The 18500-nt window shown below is 37.3% G+C and overlaps 1 protein-coding gene across 1 annotated transcript in view; it reads left to right on the top strand.

Moving 5' to 3' along the window:
• The window catches only part of DNTT (DNA nucleotidylexotransferase), a 90236-nt gene that overhangs the window by 52810 nt on the left and 18926 nt on the right, over positions 1–18500 (top strand). The window contains exons 8-10 of the mRNA XM_085325443.1: positions 5176–5278; positions 13024–13287; positions 14753–14836. Coding sequence (XP_085181569.1) covers positions 5176–5278; positions 13024–13287; positions 14753–14836 — 451 coding nt within the window. The remainder of the gene's footprint in view (positions 1–5175; positions 5279–13023; positions 13288–14752; positions 14837–18500) is intronic.

An 18500-nucleotide genomic window follows, 5' to 3' on the forward strand; every position in this document is an offset into this window, starting at 1 on the left:
CTGTCTTTGCACACAAGGAAAGTTAGTCTTGCTTGAGAAGGACTTGTAACAACTGTAATAATCCTCCTTTGAATGAAGTATGAGCTTCTGGAAACATGTAAAAAGTAGCCTGTAAATAGGAAAAAAAAATCAGGGATCCATTACTAAATAACTTAAATAAACCAAAGAGCTATCTAATACAGTATTCAAGGATTGTTATGATCATCTAGTACTGCAGGTAGACCATTACATTAATCATATAAGTGTTTTGAAGGACTACACTAAAGACTTTTACCCAAGGCCAGATGAAGATTTATGCTACTCGTTGTGCTTTATTCCGCAGCATTGCAACAGTTTGACTGTCAATCAAGAGAAAACTTTTATGTCTACCCGAATACTTCTGGCCTCTAGGAGCATGAGAACTAATAGGTACATTTTGAAGAGCTGTCAGGGAGAAAGAATGGGAGAGTGCACCTAAGAAGAAAAACCTAACACTACAGAGACAACAAAATTAAGCTAGGAAAGAAATCTAGGGCAACAAAAAAGCACCCAGATCTGACTATTCCTCTTTGTCATTCCTCAGTCTCTGAATGCCAAGCAGATAGACTGGATGAGACTGCCACAGCAATACAGCAAAGAATATTTCAAAAATAAGTGATTATTCAGGAAAGTATTGTGAAAAAAGGGAGGAATCGTATTCTAGGCCAAAATCATAAAGACTTAAAMGAAAATCGGAGACAGAGGATGCCAGCAAAGAAAAAACATAGTATTGCAAGATTAGCTGGAAAATACAGGGCTGTGTGAAAATACTGAGTGAGTAATGACAAACGCGGATACCCCCAGAGCACAGCTGAAGAAGTGGGCTGCCCTTGGAGAAGGGCCCTCACAACTGGAAGGAGATGACTGAGATGGTGGTGGTGAACAAATTTAAGACGCAGACTGCAACAATTCAAAGAAACTTCTTTTCCTCAGTTTGCAGGCAGAGCAACGCATTGTGGCAACACTGAGAACTGAGTAATATTTCTATRCACGATGCAGTATCAATAGTAAAGGCAATAAATTAGTGTTATGACAGAGTAATCCAAAGGTATTGCACTGTCTCTGATTTTACTTTGATGTTTATGTTTCCTTGCCATATGCCTGGGCATGAGATGCAGTTATTCTTATACACATGGGCTGTTGCTGTTCCTTTTGCATTTCACATGCTTCAGGGGTGTGAAAGGTTAAGAAGGTTAAGAAAAGCTTACAGCTTTACCTACTGCAAGTAGGAAATACACATGGAAATACAGTATCGTCTTCTATATCCACTTGAGCTCTGAATAAGCAAAAAGATTGCTAAATGGTTTTCAGACTTTTTACACATAACTCACCTCTGCAAAAATGGTAGTTCAAGTTACTCCATTACCAAACCTTTGCAAATATAGAGAAATGTCACTCGMTCTTTCAACTAAATTCAATATATCAGAATTGGTGTTGCTATGCATTAGTCATTAAATCAAATCCTGAGGTTTCAAAATACCCTTGGCATGGCACAATGTCTAGTCTTGCATATGCTKCCCTTATAAGGTAAGTCAATGTGATTTCCTTTATGGGCTTTTGATCCATATATTTAAGTTTTAGTCATAACGATGGTGACATTTAATGACTTAGAATCTGGATTTTGTATTAAAACAATAACAGTAAAAAAGAAAACTCCAACAACTATAGAGTTAATTAATTGACTACTTGGAGATGCTTATCAGCTTTACACAAGTTCAATCTGCCAGGAAGTCAACACAGTTAATTAGCAGTGTTCKGTCTTTTATAGTCTTCAGTCTTGAACAGATTATTACGACAAACCTAAGCTGCAAATTCAGTTGTGCAAKGTGCTGGTTTTCTTTTAGCTCCAGCTCAACAAGCACTTCAGATTAGATTTCAGGGAAAGTAAAAGAAGGTGCAAAATGGATCTGAATAGGAAATCCAAAATTTGGATCCATACCCTTCCTGTTCTTAGCCTCAGAAGCCTAAGCTCCCTTGTTGCACCCCTGGTTGCACTGCACCTAGGGGCACACCGGCTTTTGCTCCTTACAGCCCAACGCTTCCCGGCACAAGCAGATAATTTCTCAGATCCTGTTTGTGCCCAGCTGAAATCTGGACATTCAACTGTGTCACTGTTATTTCCTAGAAAACACCCAAGCTCTAAGCTAGTTTCATAGATATTAAGAGGGTGTATATAATTCTTTTTGTAAAATGTTATTGCAGCTGTTTCTATTTTTAAACTAGTATTCAACTTTTATATAAAGCCTTGTGATTAGCAGACTCAGGTAGTGGCATGTGGAATCACATCCCTACATCTCCCACCACTAGCATGCTAGTGTCACTACCCTGGGTGGGCTTATGCCACCTTGCAATATAAAATGCAAGATTTACAGAGCCAGGAAGCGTGATGCAATGTATACAGGTAGCTTTTAATTTTTCAACGAACTGCTGATCTGTGCATAGTTAAACATACGCTGAAGTAATTCCTGAACTGGAGAYGGAGCACCTTGGCACTATCAGATCCAGTGTGCCCTTTATATGAGTTTATGAATATCCATGGCTGTATTCTTTTATTTATATATGATATATATATATACACAGACATGTACATACATATATGTGTGTGTGCATGTGTGTAGAAATATCTATGTTCCAAGAAGAAAAATCCTGTTCTGCTGAAATCAATGGCCATGTTCCCATTAACTTACACAGAATGAGGATTCAAACCAACATGTGCACTCTCCTCTTTTTTCATGATTTACAAGCTGTGAGCACCATGTATTATAAATCTTTTGAGTTTACTAGATTATTCTCCTCATCTAAGAGAGGCAATAAATTTATCTAGAAATTATTCGATAAGTAGTATAGTGGAAATTGGACTAAATGTTCCAGTAACAGTCTAACAAATTCAGACAATTTAATCCTGTGAGAAATAGCTCAAAGAGAAGTTGAAATATAACTCTGATGATAAGTATAATTCCATTTTTTGTGCTTTTATACCAGATTTAAACACTCTAACTTCACAAATAAATAGCATTTCAATAAACGCTTTCTCTCAGAAGAAAACCAGCTAGTGAAAATCCCTGGATTTTATGAGATTTTATGGCATGACTGAGGCAGGAGGTTATTGATAGGGTTAACCTAAATATGCAGTTGACTACTGGAGTAAGAACCAGGAATCGACTACCTGATTCCATTAACTTCCAAGTTCTTCCTCTGCTTAATTTTTTAATAATTTTAGGCAAGTTTTATTATGCCATGTTCTGCATCTCTAAAGTAGGAATAGTAAATTCCTTTCCTTTGAAAAAATATTTTGAGACAYGTAAGTAAAAAGTGCTATCCAAGGGCTTTGTATTATTATGGTAATTTAAATGGTAACGAATGTCATCCTACAAAATAAGTTTAAAAGTGTTATGTGGAATACTAAATGTTTTTTAACTTCCTGAGTTTGAATTGCTGTTCAGATTCTAAGCCTAGACTGCTGCTTTGTTTGAAACTTCTTTTGAAATCATTTCCACCTGTTTAAGCAGTTCTGACTTTGCTGCAGACGTGGCACAATAGTTGCATTATACTAAGTTAGACTGCTTGTCAAATGTAAAACCTTGGTTTTCATTTCCTTATCTCTTGCTGCTAACTCTGATCCACTATCCATCAGTTAGATGATTTTCAGTCACACAAATGGCAGTTGACATATCTGCCAGTCAGATCTATTCCTACAAATTTCCAGGTTTAAGAAATCAGATTTACTATTATAAGAGAATGAAATGTTTCATTAAATATGAAAAAAATGCAAATCCTTTGTTTTGGACAATTCTAATTTTAACTCCTTGTGTAACAGTTCACGAGGTCTCTGAACACTGGGCACAGTTTTGAACTGAAACACACCTGAGTAGTAACACCACATACCCCTGTGACCATCGCAAGGGTAGTGGGGCTGCACCCTGGGTGACTTACACAGCATGACTATTAGGGCGCTGGGAGGAAAACGTAYGTGTCCTGTATGTGCACGTAAGGGCTTCTGTGAAAGATATGCGTGGGCGGTTAGACTTTTCCTACCAACACAGAAGGATTTGAAGATGTGCTACACCCAGGTGCTGCTACTCCAGATGTTAGGTGTTTACTCCAGGTGCAGCATACCACTTGCGCAAAGTTTGGAGCAGGGAGCGTTGGACCTGCTGCAGAAATATCTCCTCTCTCCTTTCTCCTCAGGCTGCCCAGACAGGCTGGCCCAACTACAGCCAAGGAAGAGATGTGTTTGCAGTCCCTGTGGCAGTACTTARACCAAAATGAAAACCTTGTGTTGGTTCTACAAACCTCACCTGAGTGGTGCACTAAAATAAATACTTATATGTCCTCAAACATTTTATAAATCAAAACAGTAAGATTCCAGATAGCTTGCATTTGCCAATTCACTCTAATGATAGCTGTATCTTAATCTGATTTAGGTAAGTGAATGAAAGGCAAGCTGAATGCTTAGATTTAAATGAACAAAAACAAGAGGTTACAACATCATTTTTCTTTAAGCACATTTACAATTAAACTTTGTGCATATGAGTTGAAATGTGAAATCCTTAGTGAGAGTAATAAACAAGCTTTAGTCGCATTAAGGCTGAACTGTCCTCAAAAAAACTTCAAGCTTAGTGTCTGCAAAAAACACATTTTAAAAGGAAAGAGATGTAAAATATTCAGACGTTTTATGTCTGCCATAAAAAGGAACAATAAAATAGTCCACACTTTTGTTCATTAAAATGTCCATCAAAAGCTAAAGAAGCATGTTTAAGCCTGTGTAGTTAGACTACCAAGTTTATCTGCAATGGATTCATAATATGTACTACGGTATTTCGATTATGATGTTTTTTCCAGAAAAGACTGAAATCTTCTTTTCTGAGACTTAAGGGGAAGAAAGAAAGAAATTTAACATCATCAAATGGATCCTCACTATCTAGTTGAACAACAGAGAAAATACATCAAAAGCTTTAAATTATTGCTTAACAAAGGACATTGAAAGACCTGATAAAAGAAATAGAAGATTCCATTTTGATTATGTTTCAAGAAACATTGCTATCACTTTATCCTGCAAACTCTTTTTATAATGAAGCAAAAAAATATGCATAAAAGTAGCATAAAAGTCATCAGGAACTTAACTCTTTTAGTCTCCTTGTTATTTATTACTTATAGGGGTAAGAAGATTGGACACGATATAGATTTTTTGATCACCAATCCAGGACCAAGACAAGATGATGATCTTCTGCATAAAGTTGCTGATTTATGGAGAAAGCAGGTATGAAGTAAACAATATTTGGCTAAAAAAGAYGTATTCTAACAGCACTGCATTGAGCCTGTGTAGTGTTGAAAGGATGTCAGATCRTTTTCACAGATGATGTTAAGATTTTGAAATCAGGTATTTTTCCATTTGGTTATCAAACATGATCATCCAAGTGCATCCTCCAGCTCTGAATGCTGATCTTGAAGGTTATACACTCTGTTACATTTTCCCCAAAGAATCAGCTTCTGGTCAGAGGTAGGAAGTCAAGAAAATGGACTTTTGGGTAACCCACTATCACTGTTGTTATACTTTGAAACAAAACAGTTATTTGTTTAAATTCCCCTTGAAATGGGTTTGAGTTTCCTCCAGTCCTCTAGGGAACTCCAGCTCTAAGAGGAGTGGATTTTTATGAACTCACATAGTGAGGTTAACAAGTCTGCAAGCTTGGGTACCAAAGATCTGGAATCCCGGCTACTGTTCAGCCCATATGTTAGCATTGTTCCCTGTTTCCATTGGAATATTGTCAAAACTGACACAGTTCTCCATAATGAATGGATTTTGATAAATGCACACGTTTCAGAGGAATATTTCCTTTAAGTTTTTTTTCTGCTCAGCTTTCTTCGATTCTAACAGGCTTTAAAGTTGGAAGATTCTGAATTATAAGAGGTACAAGTACCTCAAACTATTCCTAAATCAGAAAGACAGTATGTTGGGACTAACAAGCCTTTGTTTCTTTTTTTGCCTTTTAAGCCAGCTAAGATATCTTTCAACATTTAAAACCTGTACTGTTCAAAGGAACTGACTAGATTTCAACATGTTAAAGGGCAACTCTCTTGTCTGAGGTGAATCATCAAATATCCCACTGCCAAGCAAAATCGTCTTTCAATTAAGATAGCCTGGAGAGAATGCCTTTGAGTTGGTTCTTAAACTATGTTATTGATGTGTAATGAATTAATATGCAGAAGATATTTAAAAGATCCAAACAGAAAAAGACTGTATGACAAAGTGATCTGTTTTAGATGTGGTCAAATCTTTTCTATTGACTTTATTGGAGATGCATCAAACTTGCTCTCTTCCTGGTAAAATATTACCCTCGCTGCATTTCTCTTTCTCTAGGTGGCTTTCAGTCTTTAAAATGTTAAAAGATGATTCTAATTTATCAGATTTTTGTGACTTCCATCCTAATTCTGTACAGTAAGTGTATGTATTGAAGCAGATAGCTAGCAGCTACAATTTATCAAACTCCACTGAAAAGCAATGAACCTGTGACAGTGCCGATGAGCTTTTTTTTTTTTTTTTTTTTTTTTTTTTTTTTTTTAATTATGTTATATAATGCTTCTTTCCCAGTGATTCTGCTTACTTTTTTCTGAGCAAAGCCACCTTTCTTCTTGGAAGCCATCCTTTTGCCTTCTAAAGCAGACTCAAACCTCTAGAAAGTCATGTGCAGGTCCTCCAAAAATCCTATTTATTATCACACTGCAGAAAGGAAAAGTGACAACAGGTTGAGAGCAAGAGCCTGCCCCTGAGCACAGCCTTTTGTTCTTCCTCCCATTCCGTCATCCTCYACTTGCATTAACGTGAGAACAATAGCTGGGATCGGAGAAGCCTGGCAACTCCTGAAGCTTTGCAGGTCACTCCACATTGCTTTCATTAAATGGAATTGAAAGGAAAGAAACAGAAAAGAAATTGTTCTTGCTGAYTTTTTTCTGGACAAAATTTGGCAAAAGCAAGGGCAGACAGGGTAAGGGAGGTCAAGGGTGGCCAAGGGTCTGATGAAAAGACTAGGATTCCTCTAGAGATCCCAGAATAAAGAATATGTCTAAAGAGGAGATACACAATGGCAGTAGGAAACAAAAGCAACCACGATGGGGATTGTTTAAGCTGATGGACAAAGATTGTTCTGTRACTCCTCTGGAGCCCTTAGGCCTTAAGATACTAGTTATACGGCCTCTCAGTAGTGGCAGTTTTAATATATTGGCTTTTACTGTCATTGCTAAAAAGTTAGCTGCCAGCAAAACCAAAATGCAAAAACAAAGACGGGAATTATACTTGCCTTGCCTTCTTATTACCTTTGATTTCTAAGAGGAAAAAGGAGAAAAAAAACAAACCTAAAGCACTTTTATACTTTTTGACAGTACACCTGTCGGCTGCTTCACAGCTTTCCACTTTTGTGCTACTGCTTCAAAGCCCAGATTCATCAAAGAATGTCACYGAGGTCATGATGTTGACTTCCTTTCAGCAGCTCTTAGTGAAGGATTCTGCAGTGTTTAACTTGTAAACTATGAAAAAAACCCTAATTTAAATAGTTTAAAAGGGCCTTTTTCTTAGCTGAAAAGTTTAATGTAACAAGATTCTTTCACCGAAAGTTGTTGAAAACTAAGTGGTTAAATCAACACCATCAYGCTCTTTGATACAGCACCATCAGGGATAAATGAGCTGAGGAACGGAGAACACAAAGTCTCCACTGAGCTTCAGAGTGGAATGGAAAATGTAAAAGCTGCAATGCAGTACACAGGTTATAGTTTTAATGGTTCCAAGAAGCTTAATAAAGAAAGAAAYAATGTCCTGTGTCGGTTAGAGCTTGCAAGTCCATGTGCTAACCGGCTGACGCATCTGTGTCAATGCAGCCTCATCCACAGACTCTGTAAAGAGATTTTTATTCTTTGCTAAAAACCCATATAGCTATATTTAGCACTATTCATTTGTTACACATATTCTACCAACYGAGGAAGAGATACCATTACTGTAGGCATTTCAGCACTCTTCATTTTCTTCCTTTGCATTGGTGCAAATATAATGTTGCATTAGCCCATATTTTGCTATTCCATTTTTCATTTGGCTTTTAAGAAAATGGAGAATAGGGAGGCCTGCTTGTGCTTACTCATTTTAGTATCTAAATGATCCAGTTCAGATTCTGTCATTCATCCTTGCTGGGGTGCATGGATCAGGAAGGGGAAGGGTTGATGTCCCATTAAGTTGGAAACAGCTTTTTGTAAAGAGGGTTCAAAGCACAGCAGCACATTCATTATCCAGTGACAGACAGAGTTTAGCAGTAACAAAACCTGTTTCTAAGACAAGATAGAGAAACTGTTATGAGGCTGGAAGAAAGCTTATTTCTCTCAGATGAATGCCTTGCCCATAAGATTGTGGAGTTGTGTTCACACACATTTTCTCTTCTTTTGATTCAATGAATTCTGAATTCTGTACTGCATTTTGGCCCAGCTTCAGCAGGAGCTGTGGATGTCCTTACCTAAAATAGACTATTGATTCTTGATTAGGGCACCAAAGTGGGAAGTGAGAGAAGCTGGCCTAAATCCCCTTAAGCAGAGGAGGAGGGTGAGTCCGAGTGTCTTGCTTCCTGCATAAAGCATGGAGAAGTGTTCCACTTCCTGCAGTGCTTTAAGTGAAGCTCCTAACAGTGGTGGCATATGAAGTCTAATCTTGCTGGTGTGTACTATATATCCATGTATGTGTGTGTGTATATATGACCCTATCTATCTATTTGTCTTGCCCAGCTGTGCAAATGCTCATGGCATGGAGAGAGGGAAACACCTTCATTCCTGGACTCCAGTGCTGGGTTGTACATACCTGTCAAAACCATTTTTTTTCAGGACGTGATAAGAATTAGACCATTCTGACACATGAGGAATGTCAAGATGAAAAACTGTCATTAAAGGAAGCAAGACACCTGCACAGTTAGGTAGCAGCTGCAAAGTTTTGTATTACTGATRAAGCCTACAATGTCATGATTCCTCACTCTAGCAGGCATACCCTCTCCCGGGCTTAAGTTTCTCGAGCTGCTCCACTTCATAAAATTCCATTTGTCTTACCTAGSTAGGAATTTTTTTGGATTGAAATCTCGAACTAACATACCTACATCCTATTTTGGATTAGTCAGGGATAGGAATTGTTGCCTAATTGCATTTTTTAAAACTTGAAGTAAATTTTTACAGTAGGGTACATCCTCTTATAGTCTTCCTATTATATAAACTCCTMTATAAATTGCCTAACCAATTAACTATGGAATTGTAGTAAAGCATAATCTAGAGATATATAATCCTAAAATATCCTTCTAGTCAGACTTGCTAGCCACTGCCATCTGCAAATACTTAAAATGTATTCAAGTAGAAGACATGGCCTAGTCAGTAAGAAAAAACAGAATTCTGGAGAAAAGCCCCAGTTCATTGTAACTGTATTGTAATTGCCTCATGTTAAACCTCAGGGGCACCAAGGAATGTTCCCCTGGAATTTCTAAACATGAAAATAGGCAGACAAAAAAACAAATCAATAGAGAAGTGCTCTATCTTCTGTGGTTTAACAGACAGAAGCTGTAGTCTTCAAGCAGCTGGCAGCTCTCAGACAGAGGACTAATRGAATTCTCTACAGGAAAAACAATACAAGGTATTAGAAATCACACCAAATTTATAACTTGGAAAAAAGTTGGAAAGTTTAGGAAATAAACTTGCTCTGACAAAGGTGTAGTATCCAGGATGACTTCAGCTAAAGAGGATATTTTTATTTTGGGCATCATGGCAGTGTCTTGTATGTTAAACTTACTCAGTTTTTACCTACTGCTGTATATTCCTGTAATGAGAAGCAAACTGGAAGGAATGAGTCCGAACCTTAATAAAGCTGATACAGAAGCAATCATCTATAAGATAATAGCAGAGCTAAGTATTAGAGTGAAAATAAAGATGAAACAGAGGATATAGTGTATGAYTGAAAGTTAAAAATGAATGGCTCTCAAAAGGAGGAGCCTGAGAATTGCATATTAATGCCGTTATATCTATTGCAGACACGGGTGACACACAATCATAGCTTCTCAAGACCTTSTGTGTTAAAATTCCAAGAGCAGGGCATTGGTGGCCATGAGCTACTGTCCACAGATCTCACTGAAAGATCACTCACTAAGGACTTTTAAATACTTCTTAGGTGCTTGTCTATGAAGAGAGAAATCACTGCAGTGTCCTCACCAAGACTGAGGAGATTTCCATTTCATTTTAATAGACAAAGAGAACTGAAGTCTGTATCTATTGATATAGACTGGGGTAAATGTGTAAAACTGGTCGTCATGGTCTGAGCACACTACCTGAGTAAACAGAATACAACTACTGGAAATGTAGGCACTTGGAACGAYAAAAGGACCAGTTTACCAAAACTTAAAGAAGCTATTAGAATTCTGCCTAGAGAAATAAATTTTAAAATAGGTTTTTTCAGAGATGTGTTATGTAATGCCCCAAATGTCAAAAAGGAAGAAGTAAAAAAAGATGYGAAAGCACTGACGAAGCATCTAAAAGATATTTACAGAGAATGGGAAGAATGTTGGTGCTTCAGTTCATCAATTAATAGTCAATGACCAATGTGATTAAGAGCATTTTTAGCATTAAAGGCAAGAAAAATAACCTGAAGGCATGGTTTCATCAGTAGAAGTGAAATTATAAACAGTTACACATTAACTTTCAATAGCTATTTCSTCTCTATATTTGGAAATAGTAAGCACCAACCCCTTGTGATGTTGGGGTGAAATCAATAAAAAAAGTACTATCTATTTTAAAGATGAATGTGATAGAGCATCTGCTAAAATTATGCATTTCCAAATCAGCAGACCTAGAAACAAGTAACCCAAGAGAAAGAGCTAAGTAAGGAGTTTTCTTRTATTAGTTTAAAATAAATAATCAAAATCAAGAAAAAGTCTATAGAAGTGAAGGAGTATCAGTTCTTTATCATTAGTAGGGCTGGCCCAGCGACCCATAAAACAACTTGTGACGGATGCCCAGTAAAATAATGGGATGGTTAATTTGGAACTATCATCAAAAAAAKGCTGGATGCTAAAAATGTAGTAACACTTATCAGTGTGACTTCATGGAAATCGTATCTTGTTAAATATTCCTGTTACACCTTTTTGTCAGAATTATACCTCTGAGTRAAAAAAGTAATTTTATTTGCTCTAAAGCATTCTCTGAAGTATATGATACAGTATCACATAAAATTAGCACACTTTCACTATGTAAAAGAAAAAATCACAAAAACATATTTCCAAATTTGGTGCTTAGTGGGGAGACAACCTTCCAAAAATCAGGTAGTTGCCCCCCTCTGTTCAGAAGAGGTCTGACTTGGATGTGTAGGTTTAAAGAAATGTAAAAGAAGATATGAAAAGACAYCTGACATCTGCTTGCCACTCTTGTAGATTAAGGCAAAACTAAGAAGCTCTTCTAGCTGGAGGATGAAATTAGTAAGTTCAGCTTAGTAATAAGGTGTAGTTTTCCTTCCAGTAATAAAAATTAAGCACTTGATAGCCTGTGAAGGAGGTGGTTAATGCACAGTTGTTGCTAGTTTTTATAACAAAGTTAAATTCATTTTGCAAAGCCAAATCTCAGAGATCTCTACTTTCTGTTTAATCAGGAGCTCCGAGGAGCCAGTCACAGCRGTCTCCTATATTTTATGAATTTATAAAAGCTAAAGTAAGGCCGAGAGTACCAGGACTTAGCACCTGAGAATTTCCATCATGTGGAGCCGCTCTCAGAACGTGCAGTCTTTTTGCCAGCTGAGCCCTCCTGCTACAGATGGCTTCAGCGATACCGAGCATCCTTATATTASTATATATCAAGTTCTGTTTCTATTCTGAAAGCCCAAGGATGGCTGAAGGAGGTAGTGTGGTGGAGAGTATCTGCTTTATTTCTTTGTTTACTGAGTATGTGATGTTTTGTCCTTTAACAAGGCCRTGCTGCGCAGCAGGCGGAAGGAGGCTGCTCCTTGCCTTGCCCTTGTCGTCGCTGTGCTTCGCGGGGGGAGAAGTCTTCTGGCAGCTGGGGGGAAACTGTGCTTTACCTGAAGGCAACTGAACGTGCTCGAGTGTAAGAAGCTTTGGGGGAAAAAAGGCAAATCTGAGATGCCCAGAAAGCCASTAGCCTTGGAAATTGCTTAGAAGTGTGAAGTATAGGCATACAGACAGGCCTGAGGAATGACAGAAAGGTCTTTTGGCTAGGGACCTAGACAGGATAGTGCAGAGCTTATTGCAGCTCCAGGAACCATTGAAAGATTGCTGGATATGGAGCAAGGCTGGCGGAAGGCATTGTCCCTTTCCACCCTGACCTTCCTACACTGCAGTATTAAGGAATTAAATTACAATCTTCCACTAATTCTATTTTGTTTCACTATGAGTTTTCTTATTATAAAAAGAAAATAAAATCTCTAAAAAAAATAATAAAATCTGGCTTGCATTTCAACAGCTTTTTGGTGTGCTCACTTCAAACAGAAAGCGTGGGCAAAGCCATTCCAGYGCTCTGGGGAGTCCAGGGCTTGTCACAAGGAAATCTCATGCAGCAGACACTGTCTGCACGCTCCACTTGGAAGCTGTCGGCAAGACTATGCTGTGGACTAATCTATTTTTCTAGATGTCTGCCATATGGGAAAGAATCAATCCTACTCAGAAATTTCTATAGGCTGTTGACATTCACAACAAAAGGCTTGAAGGGAAAGATAGCGGAGAAGAACTGCAGATATTGTCCTCTGAGTACAGAGCAGGGCATTGCTACTCTCAGATGACTATTACTGCAGATTTCCCTCTCAGGATCTGCTGATATTTTTCCAAAAGCTGCAGCTGTTTCACGTCTGAACTGAGACCAGATTTTGCCCTCCTGTGCAATTCTGTATTTGCTGAATCTGTATTTTACATAGATGTTTAAGACCACTGTCTAGAAACTCTGAAATTACAATAAAACCAGTCCAGTCATTCAATGTGAGCAATGTTTTCTCTTTAGGGCTTACTTCTGTATTGTGATATAATTGAATCAACATTTGTAAAAGATCAGCTACCAAGCAGAAAAGTTGATGCCATGGATAATTTCCAGAAGTGTTTTGCAATTTTAAAGTTGTATCAGCCAAGAGTAGACAACAGGAGTTACAACGCATCACAGGAATTTGATATGGCAGAAGTCAAAGACTGGAAGGCAATCCGTGTGGATCTGGTCATAAGCCCGTTTGAGCAATATGCATATGCTCTGTTAGGCTGGACAGGCTCCAGGGTAAGTAACCACAAGAGTCTATTTTTCCTTAGCACTGCTAGCCTGTTTTTGCTCTTGCAGGACTGTTCAAGAGTTCATGGAACTTTTAAAAATGTTCCTTCTCTCCACATGTCACATTTTGTACTGTCATCACCCAACATSAGAGCTTAGAGTTGATGAACTCATCAGTGACATTTCTGGATTGTATCTAAATGAGTTTGTTTTCCTTGAAGCTTTGTGTTTAGCTGCATAGAGTTATAAGCTAGATTTTCAGTCTACCACATTGTTTTTTTGCATCATCCTGGTGTTAACACACAACTTAAATGGTATTGAGTAAAGGGGTGTTTTGGAAGSGTGAAAGAATTATCACATGGCTCTTATGGGAAATTAAACATTTCATGAAGAAATGCTATGGATTGTAATTCAGTTTGCTTCATAGGAAACTGAGAACAGAATTTGAAATTTTTCTTTTTGCGTTAATGAAAATATTTCGTTTCAGTTTTATTTTACTTGAATATTATGTTTATTCATTAACTTTGAAGTAAAATAAAATGTTTTGATAGGTACTCTAATAGGTAAAGAAAATTTTTAAAGATCGATACTTCGGTATTAGATATTATTGTTTGTGGGTAATTCCTATTTTTAGGGTACAATATAAAATTTTTGTGGGCAATAATATTTCCAGAATAAAAAGTTYTGTCTAAACATAAACTCAGAACTAAGATGATTAATATTTTTTCCAGATAATTRTTTTTTAATCTATTCTACATGCTTCCCCTCTCATGTTAATTTTTTTTTTTAGAGAATGATTACATGGTATAACAGAGCGCTCCTTAAAATTATCTGAGCTCACTTTGAATGAGCTTTTTGATGTGCTAGAAGCAGCACAGGTGCATTAGTGCTCTATTCTACTCAGGTTAATTAGAAGCAGGATGTTTTAGACAAGGCAGAATGCTGCAATTGATGTGTTCTCCTGCTGTGCTGATGGGTTACTTCAGTTTCCCGTTTTTAGATAATAAAATGTATTTACTTTGACCTTGGAATAAGTACTGCAGATTTTAATGTCCTTTTTGTCCTGGAAGATTTTGGCTACTTAAAGGCTGACCTCTCCTCTCAAATCTGTRAGTGGATGCCTGCCTTTGGGAGGCCTTTTGGTTAAGTGGGCAAGGACTTCATCTTCCTCTGCTTTGCTCAGCTGTTGCTCTCTGAGATGATTCACCTACACATYGTGGGTGCCTGTAACAGGCCATATATACTTCAGGCTTACTTTCTCTTGTAAGTGCTAACTATTCTCATGCTTGCTATAAGTGATGGACTATTGCCTATCAAAACCTTGCCCTTTCGGATTATCCGTATGTTCAGCCTATAGCCTTTGAAAGAGGTAAGTTGTTCACATATTCCTTTGTCAGGTGGTGTTGGAACTCTTACGTGAGTGATAACCATTTTGGTTTGTCAGAATTACTCATATTTGTTACACCTTTTACAGCAATTTGGACGTGATTTGCGGAGGTATGCCAATCACGAGAAGAAGATGATACTGGATAATCATGCCTTATACGATAAGAGAAAGGTACTGTTTCTTCATTTAAATAGAACTATCGTGTTTTTATTTCTGTGTATACATTTTCAGTTTATTTTTGATATTAAGGTATATATGGCTTGAATATCTTTTTGTTACATGGTAAAACAGTCCTATCTTCACAAAATTTAGTTTCATTGGCAAAGCCTGACTCAATCTGAATAAATAAGTCTGGAAGTCTTCTTTGTCGTTGCTGGGGTAATTTCTGAAGTTCTGAAGTGTGTGTTGCACAGAGGTGTTTGAAGCAAACTCTGAAATCTTCAGAAAAATAAGAACACCTCATCTACAAGCATTTGTAAAAAGTACTTTACTCTTCTGTTTTAGAATGAAATGTCCTTTTGGTTGTAGAGGCACAATTTTGGGTGGGACTGTGCTGACACTGGAAAGAAAAAAGGGATCTTGACTGGTACTGACTCAAGTGAAAGGCCAGAGGAAGTTTCTTTTGAGTAAGATACTAAGTAGAGATCAGGGTTCATCCTGCTTTTAAAGCYTTGGATTAGGAAGTCAGTCTACATGAAATTCTGTTTAGCCAGGCTTACTAGTCATGGTCAAGCAGTAGTAATTCTGGTTTAAATGCTTTTGTCTGCAAGTGCACTGACCTTTGCATTTATCTAGTTTAATGGCTACATTTATATTAGGCTGTATTAATAAGAAGCAAAATCAATACTGAAGATGTTTATTGATGTCATTAGAGAGAAAGGCAAAAGTACTAACTCAAGATTTTACATTAATCTTTCCTATAGGCTCTTTATAGAATGGGGACTGCTTTTAGCATCTCTATTTACACGCAGCATTTTCTCATTGTTTGTGAGAATCRGCAGTGATCTAATCCCTCACTCTATTTCAGCCGTCTCCATATGCGCTTGACAGGCTTAGATGCTATAGAAACCTCAGTCCTCATAGAACTATGGGGAAATGATCAGACTAATGATTCATTTAGTCAAATGTCTTGTCTCCAGCAACTGTGAATACCGGATGCTTCCCCCCCCCCCCCAAAAAAAAGTTAAGTACTATATATAAATATGTAATTAAATGTCTATGTGAGAAGTTTCTCTGTGACCTCAGGTATGATATCACTGCCTGCCTTTCTTTCTTTCTTTTGATAGGATATCCATATTTTGTATGCTTTCAGTATAACTAAACTCTGCCTCGAGATAATGTAGCAGAGGTTATTTTCTGCAGGTTATTTTGTGCTCTGTTAAATAGTTCTTTGCGGGTAACAGATCTCTACATTAGTGAAAACTARAGGAGTTAAGAAACAGCAGAATTATTTGTGTGTGTGACAAAATTTGCATGTATACATCATCACATTGCCTTTTTCACATGGAACTCTGATACATTCAGTGATGCAAAAAGGGCACTGCTCATTCATGAGCAGCATGAATCAGTACTTTGTTTTTCCTTTATTGTGCTTAGACTTTATATCTCACGTTGCATTGCCTCACTGCACTGTCCAACGGTGAAGAAACAGACCCGATGTCTGGCAGTGAGAAGTTGGATTTACAAAGTTTTCCTTAATATGATGCAGGAATGCTCTGGTAAGGACAAGGAAAAAACATCCAAGTCTTCAGAGCAAATTATGAAAGAGATTTCTCTCTCATAAAGTCCTGAACCTGGGACTTCTTTCTGTCAAATGAATTACATGAATGGATCAAACGTTCATTTCAGATGGACTCTGTTTGCTTTGTTTCCTTCCCTCCCTGAAGAAATAAGAAGTCTCCTGTTTTCCTTTTCTCCCATAGTCATTTTTTTCTGCTCCAAAATATAGATATACTACAGATTTCCAAAGAAGTCATCAAAATCTTCTGATGTAGCAGAATATTGGTTTTGTCCTTGTTACATTCTCAGAAATAGCTAACTTATATCAGCTTATGTTTTCCACAAAGATAAAAAAATCCTGCCTGAGGTAGATAGCCAATATGCAGAATTTCAGACCAAGCAGCACTGAAGTCATAATCCGCTTAAAACAGCATCTTCTATCGAGAAGTGTCATTGTAACAAAAAGCAGGGAGACCACCTCCATTGCCCRTATTCTTCCGCTATTGTGATCTAATGTGTTAAATTCAAAGGAAGTTTTTCTTATTTTTAACCTTGCAATTTCACATGAAGCTACTCACATAAAGGGCATTTTGAACAAAAAGCCTGCCACTCAGTATGTAATAAAGTCTGGAGTGTGCATGATACAGCCATGGTGTCTGTAATTGTGGTGATTGAGATGATAACCCATACTGGAGGAGGATAAATTTGCAGTAAATTATGTGGTCTGGATGCATGGTTGCCAAGGCTAATTCATTTTTAAGGTCATCAGGTTAGCAAGTTAAAGGTAAGCTTCAAATCAATGATGAAAAAATAATTAGTAACGAGTGCTCTTTCAGGGAGCATGTGTTCAAATCAAGAAATAGTCTTTTTAATTTAGTTTTGAAGACCAGAGAATATTTCCTTCTGTAGTTGTAGTACTTTTATTTCAAAAAAATTTGACTTTCATAAGAACTCAAAAGTGCAAATTTTATTTGTACCTTTTCTTATCTAATTTAAGCCAGAACACGAACATAYGTATTTCATATAGACACTTTTTCCTGTGATAAGAGATCTTTCCCTGATAAGGAAAGCTGAAAACCATCAGAAAGTTGTACAGGCGGCTCAATATCCCACAACGCAGCCCTAAATTAAGRTTAATAAGAGACCACAGGTGAAAACTGGATCACATCATCTTTTCCATGTTACACTGTGTTCACAGAAGAGAGGTTGTCTGATATCACTGGTTCTGACGGCCAGTCGGACAGACTGATTTTCATATCCAACTCTGCAGCAGTCAATGGAATATAGTTGAAGAGCTAGGCCAAATCTTTTCTGCTTCTTTCTTCTTATTTTTATTACATTAATTATTACAGCATTACTGTTACRGTGTGTGTGTGTATGCATATAAAGCAAAAGAGATAGCAAGGTCAGAGAGAGTCAGACTAATTTATATATTTGTTTTAACACTTGCCTGTGATCATTTAAACTTTTGCAAGCTAGTATAAGAAGTCTGTAAACCATGCTAAAACAAATAYWYTTTTTTTTTTGATGGAATGTAACAGTGCCTAGAAGAGTAAGATTTTTCTAAATCATTTTTGTCATAAAAGACAACAGTTTCCTGGTTTACTCTAGATTCTAATATAATTTRGTGTATTTTATTCTTCTATATTAATATTTATCAGCCCTTTGGCACTGKAGCTTCCACTGTGGCCCACTGCCTGAAATGTGATGCATGTCAGAGAATCCCAGACTCCAGCATTGCATCAGGAGAGAAGCCTGGATACTTCAACATATTTCCAAAGGGACTCTGACAGGAATAGGGAGCATTAATGCAGCAGTTAGGAATCAATTACCTAGCTTTGCAGAGGGGGAAAAAAAAGGAACAGATATTTCCTCAAGGGACTCGTTACAAAGTTACGCTGTGAAATTATTCCTCAGTATTGAATCTTTTTTCTTCCTCATGTGCATCGCTTTCATGTATCTGTAGCTTTTAGAAGATACTATGCAACTAACAAACTAATAAGATTGTTTTTTTTTTCCCAATTTTGTTATTAAAAAAAAGACATTTCATAAATCTTCCTTGGGTAGGAAAATTGCCACAATGGAAATTGAAAATTCACTACCAATTAATTGACAG

Source organism: Rhea americana, unplaced genomic scaffold (genome assembly GCF_003343005.1).
Source record: "Rhea americana isolate MKP2758 unplaced genomic scaffold, rheAme1 scaffold_122, whole genome shotgun sequence".
In the NCBI taxonomy this organism is placed as follows: Eukaryota; Metazoa; Chordata; class Aves; order Rheiformes; family Rheidae; genus Rhea; species Rhea americana.